The sequence below is a fragment of the Exophiala dermatitidis genome (assembly GCF_000230625.1).
Source record: "Exophiala dermatitidis NIH/UT8656 unplaced genomic scaffold supercont1.2, whole genome shotgun sequence".
Taxonomy (NCBI): Eukaryota; Fungi; Ascomycota; class Eurotiomycetes; order Chaetothyriales; family Herpotrichiellaceae; genus Exophiala; species Exophiala dermatitidis.
In genome coordinates, this window is record NW_008751647.1 from 2611101 (window position 1) to 2623251 (window position 12151).

A 12151-nucleotide genomic window follows, 5' to 3' on the forward strand; every position below is an offset into this window, starting at 1 on the left:
TACTACTACGACCACCTCTACATCCGGGCGGAAGCGAAAAGCTCCTCGCAAAGCTTCTACCGCTGCCAGTGAATTGGGTGATTCGCCCGAGGAGCAGAAGAGAAAGCAGTCACTAGAGAAGAACCGGTTGGCCGCCGCCAAGTGTCGCATCAATAAGAAGGAGAAGACGGAAAAGCTGCAGCGGGATTCGCACGAGAAGGCTGTGCAGAACGCGTACCTCAAAGACCAAGTGATGCGGATGAAAGATGAAATTCAACAGATGAATGCCATCCTCTTTGCACACGCCAGTTGCGAAGGCTGCAAAGCTCCAGAGGAAATCCAGGCCCATCTCAGTCAGCTGGGCAATGACCTGTTCAGCCAACCGTTGACCATGCCTACTCAGACTTTTGGTGAATTTCCTCCGTTGAACTTCCCTGAGCTTCCTGCCTTGCCGGACAATTTCTTGTCGACTGCGACTCCAGATCAACTACTAAACCCGCCACTACCGGATTTCGACCGTCCTGCAGAGTTTGAGGTGACCACTCCACTTCCCATTCCGGTACAGGCGGACTGAAGCGGCGCAGCGGACTGAGCCATACCATATTATTACTTCCAGCCAAGGAATCTATATGCTTAATTTTGCTTCCACAAGTTCCGGATTGGAACAATGACACAGGAGATCCGTCTTTAGCCGGTCTGGAAGCTTGACTTTGAACAGAAAAGATACCCCTCTGAAGTTTTTTGTTTTCGTTTGCAGGAGGACAAGGTGTCTGTTTGTCTTTGCAGTGCAGAGACCAAGCATGGATCAATCAATCAATCACTCGAAATATGGGCGCACGGTCGCCCCAAAACTGGTGACCAGGCGGTCAATGGCGGGGTCAAAAGACCCATCAATATTCTGGCGAGGTCTATTTTCCCCGCAGCATGTGGCGGTGCTATTGGCAACGCAGCCGGAATCTGATGAGGAGTCCAGCTGAAGCCTCATGGAAAAATCAACCGAGCATGGGCGGCGGTCAGTGCCTTGAATCCGCTACACCACTACCTGCAGCAGTAACAGTGGCACTGGCGCCAACCTCTCCAAGCCCTCTCGTCCCTGTATGCACCTTTGGTTGGTTGCAATTGTATTCCTTCTGCAGCCAGAAGGAATGCGAGCCCGACCTGCATGCATTGCGGCTTGCCGCGGATAATAGGATGCGGTACCACATCCAGCCTCAAACTCTGCCTATCTTTACGCGTTCGTGCCCGCAATACCTAGTATTATTGCACGTGTTAAGAGGGGTCGGAGTCGAACTTTGATCCTGAAGACCCCAACAGAACCCGTGGACCATCTCGTCCGCGGACATGTACGGAATCTGCAGACCTTGGGCGAGGCAAAGTGTTGATCAAAAAGCAGCCCGGCTGCAACGTCCGCCGCTTCTGACAGCTCCAGGACAGAAGCCAAATCCTATTATTCTCGAGAGATTCCTCCGTTATTAGCTTTTGCCGCACGTCCGCCTTGTCTTATCTTTTTGATGTATGATTATCCTGTTGCACGAACTGGGCTCTGGAGAAAACAACCGGCCGAAGAAACATTGGCAGGATCCAATGCAATGCCCCTCGGCCCTACCATGACCGGCGCTTCCTCGCAAGTTTGCCGCTCTGGAGACCAGGTTTCTACGATTGGAATGGCGTTGGGTTTCCCCTGCGGACGATCAGCAGGAGTTTGTTGTTTGTTCCATCAACCGCGACTCTTGAACCTGACATGAAGTTTACGAAAACAAAGTATCAGCTACCTAGGCCGTGTGTGGAGGTGGAGGAGGCACAATGGGAGGTATCTACACGATAGGTACCTAGCTCACCGCCTTACCCGACCACCTAGGTATCTGGTTCACACCATGAATGATAGTAATGTAATATTAGTGTACATTGATTACTAGGTAGATGCGTAAATATAATGGCGTTGTTACTGATGAGTCTTCGGTTCTATTGAACAAATTTGAACTCGAAGTTACCTCCTTTGGCTGTAGTTGCCACTGCAGTCGATGGTACTGTACAGAAGTAACATGCCTGATGATCTAACTACTACCTACCTGGTAGAGTAGTATCTACTGTACGTACAGCAGGTACAGTACTTACCATACTAGTAGGATACTAGTAGGTAGTCAACTTCAGTTGTCTTTTCTCGAATCGCCTGTCGATATCGACTAGGTAGGTACTGTGCACTACGGCAATGCAACCCGGTCCTTTGTCGTGAGATAAGGTATGTATGTATATCCCCCATTTACCCATGTGCGAGAGGACGATGAGTAGAGTAGATTCGGGGACAAAGAATAAGGAATATATTGAAAACAAGGTGTGTGTGTCCCGCAGCTGCCACATTGTGCATATTCTTGGGGGATGGGAATCGTCAGGAGGTCTTTTTTGAGGACTAGAGCCATCTATCTATCTGTTTTCCCTCTTTCGTTCAAGATGCCTGCTGGCACTGCCATCCAGGGCACCACGAAAAGAATAGCAGCACTGGCCGACCGGCTTGCACGAGATACATTGCATGGAGAGCTGAAAATAAAAGGACATGGCTAGCGCATCCAGCATGGGGTCAATATACTTGCCAGGACAATGCTCGTGGAAGGGAAATGCGTTTTGGCGAGGACGGGAAAAGTAAGACCTGGGAAAGAGTCGCATGCTGGAACTAATACTGTAGTACGGACTGTACCTTAGTTGGGATTTGCCGGGCCAGCAAACACGCCGCCTGTGGGATATCTGAGCCTTGAGACTTTACCTAGGTATACCGATGTATATATATGATTCACCTGGGTAGGTATGTATCATCAACCTGCTCAGTGGCATTGAGTACAGTAACTTTTGGTCAGGCGAGGAGTAGAATGGCACTTCCTCAGAACCAGCTCTTGGTGTGAAGATAACCCAGTAGTAAAAGCGAATGTTTAAGAGAAAAAGAAAGGAAAAAAAACAGGAATTGTCCCCTTCCGTCCATGCACCAGCCTCCACGGGGTTGAGAAGGAAAGTGTTTGGTAATTGGAAGGTGGTTGTGTTTTTCATATAGGCACGTCAAAGAATGATTCCTTCAGACGTCGCGCATCGAGGCAAAGCGACACGACGCTGTACACACTAATGCCATTGAATGGAGAAGAAACATAAAGGGGCCGGGGGTTGGGTGTCCGGAAGGAGAAGTCCTCCCTTTCCAGAAAACCATGTATGCGACAGACAGACAATAGACAAAAGAAATCCGGCAAGACAGAGGCAAACCAAGGCAACGCAATTGCAGACAGGCTGGGAGGCTGATGGGTCGGGTTCTGATTCTTTTTTTCAATGTTTGGATATCCGCACTTGGCCTGGCCTAGCTCGAGGCACACTGTCGTTTCGAGGCTTCGCAGATTTGCTGCCCAGCCGGCTGGCTGACTAGCTAGCTAAGTGGACGGCCGGCGCTTCCCTCATCCCAGAGCTCCTCAAAAGTTTCTCATCTCGTCGTCGTAACAAGTGAACCGATCGATCCGTCCGAGCTGAGATGGGCGCCTGGCGAAGGAAGAAAAATCGTCGACTTTGCTGCTCGGTTCGCTCGCAACCACACCCCCCATTTCAGAACATTTTCATACGCATGAACTTGTCGAAATCTATGCCGAGTCTCTCTTGCCCTCCTTGACCTCCTTCAGGGCCTTCATGGTTCCGTGCAGCGCATGTCTGTGGTTTCTTCGGAACTTGGGGTCCGTACCCTTCAGCGACGGATATCTGTGAGTCTTCGGCTTCTTGATGCTGTAGGTGAAATCTATGTTAGTCTCACGTCCGTTCTTTCCGTGCGAAATCCGGCCAGCGACCTGCGCACGACTCTGAGGATGGAATGGACGCCCGTACCCGTTCTTGTGAGCCTTCTTGGACTGGTTGTGCTGAGACGAGTTCTTGGATTCTGCTCACTGTCAGTTTCACCAGCTCCTCCACCTGATATATCGGCAGAGCAACTTACTGGCCATCTTGACGGTGTGAGTGACCTAACGTGCGGTTGATCTTTATCGAACTGTGCCTGTCGCAGATGGTCGGTTCACAAAGTCCTGGAATTTGGATGGCCGAATGTGGGCTGGCAGTGATGGGAAGGTTTGCCGTGCCTTGGCATAAATATGGCTTGGCATAGTGTGGGAGCGCTGTGAGTGGCTGATTTCGTCATACAAAACTGAACAAGGCTTCTGCGCAGCCTTGTGTGGACAGAGCCACATCTACCACTGTACAGTACACTGTAAGCAGAACTACTTCTAATGTACTGCACCAAACGCCTTAGCCATGCCAGTACAATGTCAGTACTTGGTCACTTGTATCTTGCGAGCAGTTAATTCTCTGTCTAGGTCTTAAAATAGCCATCCATCATTCGAGGCTATGAATCCCTTATACATTACACAATCCACGCGAGTCCTTGGTATCATATGCACGTCATCCAGTCCACGTCAGTCCGTGTCACACGCTTTTTTATCTTCTTTTTTGGCGCCATTGCTTTTCAAATTTGACCTCCCTGAGCGATGAACTTTGGGAAGAATGTCTTAAATGCCTTCGGTTCCATGGTGGCCAGTTTCTGCAAATACTCATTGATCAGATTGTCGTTCATGCCCATGGTTCGCAACTCTTTCTCCTGCAACCATGTCAGATATTGTTGGCCAGTCTTGGTGTAGATGGTCTTTTGCAAGCCGCCGGCTTCGGCAAGAGCTTGCCGAGCTTGTGCGTCTTTACTGTTGAAGGCAGGATTTGTCGGAAGCGCCCAACAGAGAGGCGAAAATCGGGTGATCATGAACTGATCGAACCCAGGAAGAGCTGGCTGCGGTACTGGCGTGTTGGCGTTTGCTTGACCGTTGGCGGAAACCACATCTGGACCACCCCAAACAGTGCACATTCGTGATAAAAGTATGAACGCCATCTTTGCGGAAGGGAAATCCTCCACATCTCTCGCAAGATGTTCGACAGAGTTGATGACGGATTCGAAAATCGGTTGGTTGGTACCGCTGACTAGAACCCCGCCGAGATCATTTCCTAGTATGACAAGCAGGAAGTTGAGGTACTCTCGCTTCAACTCGGCAAGTTCAATCTCGTCATCGGTGCCAGAAGTCGTTGCTGCTATCCCGGCAAACACGCGTTGGAGTAGTCCGGAAAACAACTGGTCGAGGAAGTTAAAAATGTCGTTCTTGAAGCCAAAGATAATCTGGTCAAGAAGACGAAGAAATAGGGCCATTTCATCCCGTGAAGAGGATTCAGTCAGGAGCCCTTCCACCCACTGAGGAAGTTGTTGGAGCATTTGGGCGCCGACCATGCCGATCAGCCGAGAAAAGGCAAATCTCGCGGCAGTTCTAATCTGAAAGGATGATTTGAGGGCGGTCAAAGAAACAAGTGTGACTTCTGCCACTTGTGCAAATGCTTGTTTGACTTGCGGCGCCGGCTCCGCCCCGCTGCTTTGCGCAGTGTTGCCGGGAAGGAAATCGGAGAAGCCTCGAGCCAATGTGCCCAAGGCCATAATATCATGGTGGACTTGAAGGCTGGCAAGCTCATTGCCCGCCCGTGCCGATTCTAGGTTGCGCTCGATGTCGGAGAAGATTGGCTGCATAATCGCCTGTACATACTGAACTTGCTTCTCGGCCGAGAGAGAAGGGGAGCCACATACACAGCCCACAGCTTCGAATAAATAGAGTTGGCTGGTGAATGTCGAGTCAGACGTCGAGTCACCATCTGAAGACATATCGTCGCCATCGGACTCATTCGGAAGCTCGGCGCGGACGACAAGCAGATCCTGCAAGCTCTGCACGACGGCTTCCGCAGCATCCCCAATATGCGTACGGAGCTGTCGAATGAACCTCTGGACCAGGTACCATGCTCGTGCCTTGACCTTCAAACTCGGGTGGTGGGCCAGTTGTAGGAAGTTCTGCAGCACCGGCCGGATGTATTCAACGTGCTTTTCAAAAAAGGCGCTGTATCGGACACAGGTTTCCATATACTGTATCTGAATAGCAGGATGATTATACGAACCGGTGTCTGCATATGGTCAGATCATAATTCGCTTGAGAGACAATAAATAACTTACCAGACTGCACCATCTCAAGCATCATGCGAATGAGCTTTTCTGCGGCAGGAGAGTTGGGTTTATTCTTTTGGTAGAGACCGCCTGCTTTGACTGCCAGGTCGCCCATCAAGTACACCTCGTACAGTGCAAGATCCAGATCTCGCCAATTGAGTTGTGATCCTTCCGTTCTCAATTTCTGGAATGTATCGTGAACCAGGGCTGAGATTGCCTCAATATAGAGTTGCTCGTCCGCGGCAGCAATGGAAGATTGCAAAGCGGCCAGTCGCTTCCGAAGGTCTTGAAACTCTGCCTCGTCGGTTTGATCGTCCTCCTGGCCCCAGTCTGCGGTGTCGTCATACCGCATTTTTGCGAAAATGGCCTTGAGAATAGGCAGGAGCATCGTGGCTCTTTGGGCTGACGCCGCCTCGCCTTGGCTCGTGCGGCGGAGGAATGCGAGCACATCGTTCATTGCATTAAGGACAGTGGAACAAACTTCGTCGAAAATGTCCGAGAAGAATCTGAGCAAATGTGGCAAGAACGCAACCAGAAGCTGCTCTGCCTTCGCCCAGGACGGAGAGGCTTGATTTTCGCTTTCCAAAATTTTGACTATATCAACAACCGTGGTGTTGACTAGCTTCGCAATGGTTTCCGCCAGATCAACGTCATAACTTGAAGCACGGCTGTCGCTCAGCGGCGGACATGCAACCAGCTGAGAAACCACTGTTTCGAGATTGAGAAAAGTTATCACGTTGATCTTGTCTGCGGGAGGCATCTTCTTGGCCACGGTTTCCGTAAAAACGTCGATAGCAGCATCTCGGGCTTGTTCTTCGCCTGGGCGCAGATTGACTTTCTGAGCTCGCTCCAACTGCTGGAAGAGCAACTCAAGCATCTGTTGATTGACGACGAACGAGATGTCGACCCAACTAACCCACTTGCCAATGGCTTTCAGACACAGCTCCGCCACGACGTCATTAGTAGTTCTCCATTGTGCTAAAATCTCCTCCCATGAATGTGCAATCTTCTGAACGTCCCTTTGACGGATAAGGTCCTTCAAGGTATTGGCACGGTCCTGCTCAGCCCGGGATCTGGAAAGGAGCTGGTCGCCGATTTCGTCATGGATGGAGTTCAGCACTGTCAGATAGAAAATCACGCCAGCATAGTTGTTCCTGGAGCCTGATGGAGTCGCAGTAAGAGCCAATAAATCATCGAAACAACTCTCCCACCCTGAACCGTAGAAGGCGGAAAAGAGGAACGTGATGGTCTGAGCAAACTTGTTGACAATCGTTCCAGGATCTGGAGTGGAATCTTGTCCGCTAGCACCGTAAGACTTCTGCAAATATGCCATAAGCTCTTCTTTGATCCCTTTCAACCCTTGCGGATCCACCAAGCCTGCTTGAACGGCATTATTGACAATTTCGAGGCAGAAAACTCGAATGACGGTAGGTTGGCGAGGAGAACGAAGGGAGATGGCCAGGCAAGGCTGCCATGCCGAGGGTTCTTGTCTCAACTGATTGACATAGTCGAAAGCCTGTCGTTTGAGAGCAGGGTCCGCGGAGGGCTCATAAGCGATTTGAATCGCCGAGATGATCTACCATGTTATATTAGAGTGAGAGGCAACTCATCGGAGAGTAAGGATCACTGACCTGGTCCTCCATCAGGTAACGCCAGTGTTCCTAACCCACCTAATGATTTCCGGAACACTGGTAGAATGATATAGTCACCGCATTTGGCCGTGACGAAAGTGGAAGCACGTGCTCCCGGAGTTATTCCATAGCGACACACGGGGACACCCTGACGATCAAGTTTGAGAGCAATTGCTGGTTGACCAGGCGCAGTCGCGATATTGTAGAGTCGGGTGTTAAGGGATTCAGTGCAGTGGTAAGCAGATGCAACGGGTGCGTGCAGTGGGTGGTTCAAGTTGCAGGCCCAAATCTGTGTAGTGTCAAGTGGCCGACCCGCCGTCGACGTCGCAGTGCAGCGCAGCGTGAAAAACGTCGGCCTTGGCATCAATTACGCATTACGGTGGGCCACAGCTGTCGTCATGACGCAGTTTCAATTTCAACTTCAACTTTATCCTTCACAACTTCACTCCTAGAAGGCTGGTTTGCAAATCTATTTTCAGCGGTAGAATGGTGTCTTGAGTGGCAATGGATTTTTGGGACTATGGTCCGGTGCTGTTCCTCATGTCGCTATCCTTGGGCATATGATGGACACATTTCAGTATCGGTCATGTCTTGGAGGACTGGAACAGTTTCTACGATCTGCTGCCTTTCACAAACACGAGTAGTCGTTGAAGAGCTAGGTGGGAATGTTCTCTTTGGAAAGACATGGTCTGTGATTTACAATGTAAATCCTTGTGCCATCCACCTCACATTGGATGGAGTCAGTCCACAGCAGTCACGGTGCCAACCGCTACCGCATTCAAGCTTTTTGGTCTAGGTAGGCCCATTCCAGACGCCTTCCATCTTCATCAGCCCTTTTCCTTGTTTGCATAGCACACTGGCATTCATCCATCCCCGCAATACCGCACCAACTCTCTGCCATGCTGTCGCCCTCCACAGCCACCGTCCCTTCTTGACCTTGGGCCCAGTTTCGTTCTTTAGACCCATCGTTGCTGCCATGAACTGTTGGCAATCACAGGGATGTATCCCTACAGCACTACTCAGCTGCAGCACCCTCCTTGCCCTTGGACACTTTCTCCCGTTTCAGCCTCGCCCGAGTCACTTGCTCTTGGAAAAGGGCCACCCTCACGCTTCTGTCTGCTTCCGAGACAACCTGCCCGTTCGCTACCTTTGGAATTGGGGTCGCGACCGGAGTGGTCGCTGGAGTTAGGCAAGATATTAATGTTGCCGTGGCACCCGCGGCACGTCCTCGGGGCGGTGTCCGCTCGTCGTCCGTGTCACACTCGGCTATAGTGGAAAGTCGAGTAGGGGCCGCAACATGAGGATACTTAACGGTCGATGGCGGGGTGATAGGGAAAGTCACTGGTCGTTGACGGTTCTCAGCAGCGGCAGTTGACGTTGGGCTCGGCGTGACCGGATTCGGACTGAGCATGCCGCTGCCATTGATTGCATAATTTGATGAGGGAAGCTCAGGAGAAGATAATAGTGGTTCCGGTGGTGGTGGCATGGATCCAAACACTGGCAGGCGATAAGAACGATTCAGAGCTTCTGGAGTTGCCGCTGCCTCTTGACCGCGAAATGGCTGCGAGGAGTCTTTCGCTAATTCTGAGTTCAAGGGGAGAACCGGGACGGCCACTGGCGTCACACGTGCGTGTGTCTTTTTCTGACCGATGACGCCGTATGGGTTGCTATCCCCCATCACCCATGGTGGTCGGTTGCAAGGCCCAGGTATAGGCTGCGAGTCTGTCACTAGTTCGAGCAGTGACCTCAGCTCAATCTCCTCGCCGCCATTGTCCTTGGCCATTGTCGCCAACAGCAGAGCTCTGCGATGACCGAGCCAGGAGCAGGCAGGCCTGTTGTTCCTGCTGTGCGAGTATATGATCGATAGGTATCGACGGACGATAACATACAAATAAATCTCCCGGGGAAGGCGTTCTGATCGGTTCCTTGTTAACTTTGTTTTGGAGCAAGAGAAGAGGAAAGAAAACTGTCGTGTGTCTATGTTTGAAAAAGTGAAAAGGGGACAGCTCCTTCACGTTCTCTGTTGTCCGGACAGCATAGGATTTTTATAGATCATCTGAAGGAAGATGCTGCGTTCCATGGTACGGCGTTGTGAAGTGTTGTCCCTTGCGATTCTCCTGCTTGCTTGTCCGTCACTGTCACCGCGCCAAGAGATTCCAGTTATGACAAACCCATTGAGATAAGTGTCGAGGCAGTGAGGCAGGCAAGTATGTCAGTCAGTCAGTCACGAATCCTGGTCTTCACTCCTTACCGGGCCTGTACAGGCAGACATGGTAGCCAAGAAAGGGAAAAGATGAGGGGTGCGTTCTGCAGGACATTAGTACCGTATACGTGCCTTTCCAGTTCTTGTTATGGATTCTGTACAATAGCAGGACCAGTAAAAGGTCTGGTACAGAGATCATTGCTGTTGTCAGTATTGTAGGGCGTCAGCCTTGTCACGTGCCCAAGATGGAAGTCAATCATGCCGAATAAGGTTTCTGCGGTCATTGCATCAAAAGATGATTGCTTGACGGAGGGTTCGGGGCATTGTACAGTGGTCCGGGACATCAGCTGGCTGTCATCACAATGTGGGGGATGATTTGTACAGTGGGTCAAAGTTGACAGACAATGATGGGAGAAATCACCGAGAACCCAAGAGGCCAACATGTCGCCAATTCCGAATACAGTGACAGAACTGTGACACAAAAATGGGAACCCGAGCAAAGGTACTCGAATGATTGACAAAGTGATAGTGTATTCAAAGTTTGGGATGCTTTTGTGCTCCACTTCTATCCTTGTTAGCTGGATATGTCTATATCGTCAGCTCGCCACAAACAACATACTATGCAAACAAGTACTTGGCGGCATGGTTGATGTGGTCGTCGCTGAAGGTGGCCATGGTGTAGTAACTATGGTCATAATCTGGCTGGAATCGAACCTTGACTCCCTTCTCTTGGCCAATCTCCTTTGCAGCTGCGATAAAGTTTTCGGGGAGAAGTTGTCCCTGTTTGTAGAAGTTGTCGCCAGTGCCCTGCGAGATGGTAACGCGCAATCAATCAGTACCCTGATATCAAAGCTGCCATGTCGGGCCGAATATTGGTGGTTGGTGTGCTACTTACCACATCAATGAGGATATCCAAATCACCACCTTTCCACTGCTTCAGAAGCTCCGTTGAGTCATGCTGAGCACCCTTTTTCTGCCAGTCACTCTCGCCAAAGTAGCCCTTGAACGCCTTCTCTCCCCAAGGGCATTTGAGCGGGTTGGCGATCGGGGCGAACGCGCTGACACTCTTGTATTTGCCGGGATTTTTCAGGTATAACGACAGGGCGCCATGGCCACCCATACTATGGCCACTGATACTGACTCGACTAGAGTCGATCTGGTCAAAATTTTCAAAGACGGTCTTGGGAAGCTCCTCGGTGATGTACGAGTACATCTTGTAGTTGTTGGACCATGGCGATGCAGTGGCGTCGACGTAGAAGCCGGCCCCGGTGCCAAAATCCCAGGAGTCATCTTCGCCTTGGATTCCAACGCCGCCTGTACAAATGTGTTAGCTAGCAGGATCGATTTTGACTAACAAGCTGTGGACGTACGTGGACTGGTGTCGGGATATAGAATGGCAATCCCTTTCTTGCTGGCCCCGTGCTGGAAAAAGCCCTTCTCCGAACAGTTATCGGCGGTACATGTGAGGCCGGACAGCCAGATGAACAGCGGAACTTTATGGAGAGAGTTGGTCGTGGCTTGCGGAGGCAGGTACAGGTTGAATTTCATTTCACAGCCCGTCGTGGAGGCTTTGTGAGACAGCTTCAGCAGCTTGCCGCCGAAGGAGGCAATCGTTGCAAGGGTTGTGACCGACATCTTGTATGATTACCAGTATTTTGTCTAAACGTGGCCTTAGGACGCGGGATAATGAACAAACAGCAAGGACAGGAGTGATGGAAGAAAGTATTTGTTGTCCTCGACAACTTGAAGACGCGGAAAATGACGTGGGGAAGAAAGATGAGGAGAGGAGGAGGGACAATGGCTGCCCCGCACAATACCGTAAGGCACCTTTTGGGTATATTCTTCCGGGTATCATCAATTGCCGTGTAAAGGACGGAGAGACGGAAGAAGCACGGAGAGGATAGGATCGAGCTACCCACTACTACAGCGTTGTCTCCAGTCATGTATATGATACTCCCGGCCGTTGAAAGCGTACATTGTAGGTGAAGGCAGAATCGGATGGTATAGGTAGCAACAACAATGACAGCCCGTCTACTAGTAGTAGTGGTTCCACATGCGAGAACGTTTAACCGGCAATGCTCCTTACAGAGAGTCGGAGAGCGCGGTGCGTAGCACTTCTTTTCATTTGATCAATCGTACTGTATATCCGAAACATTACAGCGCTCAGTGGAATCTGTCATCTCATGAAGAAGCCCAGTAAAATACTACAGTCTACATTGTACAAGGTCCACAGATTCCCACAACGGGTCTGGCGCAGGGTCAAAGCACGTGACCAAAATTAGTTTGTCAGCCAGCTGCTTA

At 50.7% G+C, this 12151-nt stretch overlaps 5 protein-coding genes across 5 annotated transcripts; 1 reads left to right on the forward strand and 4 right to left on the reverse strand.

Annotated features, from left to right (window-relative positions):
- Nucleotides 1–232: 232 nt before the first annotated feature.
- HMPREF1120_02407 (uncharacterized protein) lies at nucleotides 233–553 on the forward strand (the record flags this gene model as incomplete). Its single annotated transcript, XM_009156449.1, has 1 exon — nucleotides 233–553. One exon carries the CDS (start codon nucleotides 233–235, stop codon nucleotides 551–553), a length of 321 nt encoding a protein of 106 aa, XP_009154697.1.
- A 3034-nt stretch (nucleotides 554–3587) lies between these two features.
- Nucleotides 3588–3941, reverse strand: HMPREF1120_02408 (50S ribosomal protein L29e; the record flags this gene model as incomplete). The annotated part of the gene is made up of 2 exons (XM_009156450.1): nucleotides 3588–3877; nucleotides 3935–3941. 2 exons carry the CDS (start codon nucleotides 3939–3941, stop codon nucleotides 3588–3590), a joined length of 297 nt encoding a protein of 98 aa, XP_009154698.1.
- A 234-nt stretch (nucleotides 3942–4175) lies between these two features.
- On the reverse strand, nucleotides 4176–7963 carry HMPREF1120_02409 (uncharacterized protein). The gene is made up of 3 exons (XM_009156451.1): nucleotides 7648–7963; nucleotides 6026–7592; nucleotides 4176–5976 (listed from the first exon to the last, which is right to left on the reverse strand). The coding sequence occupies exons 1-3, from the start codon at nucleotides 7657–7659 to the stop codon at nucleotides 4457–4459; spliced, it is 3099 nt and encodes a 1032-aa protein (XP_009154699.1). The 5' UTR covers nucleotides 7660–7963; the 3' UTR covers nucleotides 4176–4456.
- A 699-nt stretch (nucleotides 7964–8662) lies between these two features.
- Nucleotides 8663–9430, reverse strand: HMPREF1120_02410 (uncharacterized protein; the record flags this gene model as incomplete). Its single annotated transcript, XM_009156452.1, has 1 exon — nucleotides 8663–9430. The coding sequence occupies one exon, from the start codon at nucleotides 9428–9430 to the stop codon at nucleotides 8663–8665; it is 768 nt and encodes a 255-aa protein (XP_009154700.1).
- Nucleotides 9431–10468: 1038 nt separating this feature from the next.
- HMPREF1120_02411 (S-formylglutathione hydrolase) lies at nucleotides 10469–11485 on the reverse strand (the record flags this gene model as incomplete). The annotated part of the gene is made up of 3 exons (XM_009156453.1): nucleotides 10469–10657; nucleotides 10746–11164; nucleotides 11221–11485. The coding sequence occupies 3 exons, from the start codon at nucleotides 11483–11485 to the stop codon at nucleotides 10469–10471; spliced, it is 873 nt and encodes a 290-aa protein (XP_009154701.1).
- Nucleotides 11486–12151: the final 666 nt, after the last annotated feature.

Excerpts from the sequence above, each read along its gene's own strand:
- HMPREF1120_02409 (XM_009156451.1), bottom strand. Across the intron at positions 5,977-6,025 it reads GCTTGAGATGGTGCAGTCTG|ACACCGGTTCGTATAATCAT; the intron begins GTAAGTTATTTA and ends GACCATATGCAG.